At 41.4% G+C, this 1,034-nt stretch overlaps 1 protein-coding gene across 1 annotated transcript in view; it reads right to left on the bottom strand.

Annotated features, from left to right (window-relative positions):
* The window catches only part of LOC107578541 (RRP15-like protein), a 3,753-nt gene extending 2,841 nt beyond the window's left edge, over positions 1 to 912 (bottom strand). Inside the window, exons 1-2 of the mRNA XM_016264487.1 lie at positions 817 to 912; positions 548 to 734 (exon numbers count right to left, since the gene is read on the bottom strand). Coding sequence (XP_016119973.1) covers positions 548 to 734; positions 817 to 887 — 258 coding nt within the window. The 5' untranslated portion in view covers positions 888 to 912. The remainder of the gene's footprint in view (positions 1 to 547; positions 735 to 816) is intronic.
* Positions 913 to 1,034: the final 122 nt, after the last annotated feature.

The raw sequence follows: 1,034 nt of genomic DNA on the forward strand, positions 1-1,034 counted from the left end.
AAGACAAATATGTGGGGGTTTATATGAATGTATCTCTGAGAGGAAATGACAGTCCTCAGAAATGTTTCGATGGCATTTTCTTTCTCTCTTATCTCCATATAATGCATATTAATGTTTATAAGCGCAGCTTATAAAGGACGGAAATGCTCTATGGCTGCTGTTCCATAAGCACCACCTGCAGTCAGAGAATAAATTTGCATTTTCATTCAGCCCGTCTGCTGTTTTTGTTTTGTGCAGCTGTCTTATGTAGCATCATTTCACAAATCTAAAGTCAGACCATTCTGTTTTTGCGTTAAATCTTGAAATTTAACGTGCTACATGTAGCACTACTGTCTGTTCAAAATAAATGAAAAAAGAAAACATTTCCTGTTGTACCGAACCCGTATCGAACTGAGACCCCAAAACCGAGGTACGTACCGAACCGAGACTTCTGTGTACTGTTACACCCCAAGTACATTTTGACTTCATGCTGAGTTTAAGCAAGGACGTCGTGCCATGTGACGAGGAAACACAGTTAAGTGTACACGGGAAATATAAGCAATCTCACCACTTTCTCTTTTTTAATGGCCGGTTTGTGAGCCACGTCTGCTCCTCTCAAGACATCAATGAAGTCCTTCTTAGTCACTGAGGACAGAATTCTGGATTTTTTTCTCTCTGAACCCCCAACTTCCTTTATCCTTTCATCCACGTTCTTCTGATGCTTCTTCACTGCGTTGAACAACTGCACCACACCTCTAAAGAGATCATACAACACAAGAATATACTAAAAAAGACTGGAAAAAAGCTCATGAATTGTTTGACTAAATGATGTCTCACCTAGTAGCAATTTTCTGTAGGTTCCTCTCATGCTCTCGGTCTCGAACCGCATCAGGCTTCTCTCTGCACATATTCTCCCATGCTCGTTTCTTATCGATCTGTCAATTATAAAACTGCATGTAAATGCATGTAGCCCCAGAAGTTCATGCGGTGTATTAAAGGGGTCATATGTACAACCACATGTGACGACCCCGGGATGGACTCCGCTTCGTCCACGG

This window comes from Sinocyclocheilus grahami, unplaced genomic scaffold (assembly GCF_001515645.1).
Source record: "Sinocyclocheilus grahami isolate Dianchi unplaced genomic scaffold, SAMN03320097.WGS_v1.1 scaffold10789.1, whole genome shotgun sequence".
NCBI classification, from domain to species: Eukaryota; Metazoa; Chordata; class Actinopteri; order Cypriniformes; family Cyprinidae; genus Sinocyclocheilus; species Sinocyclocheilus grahami.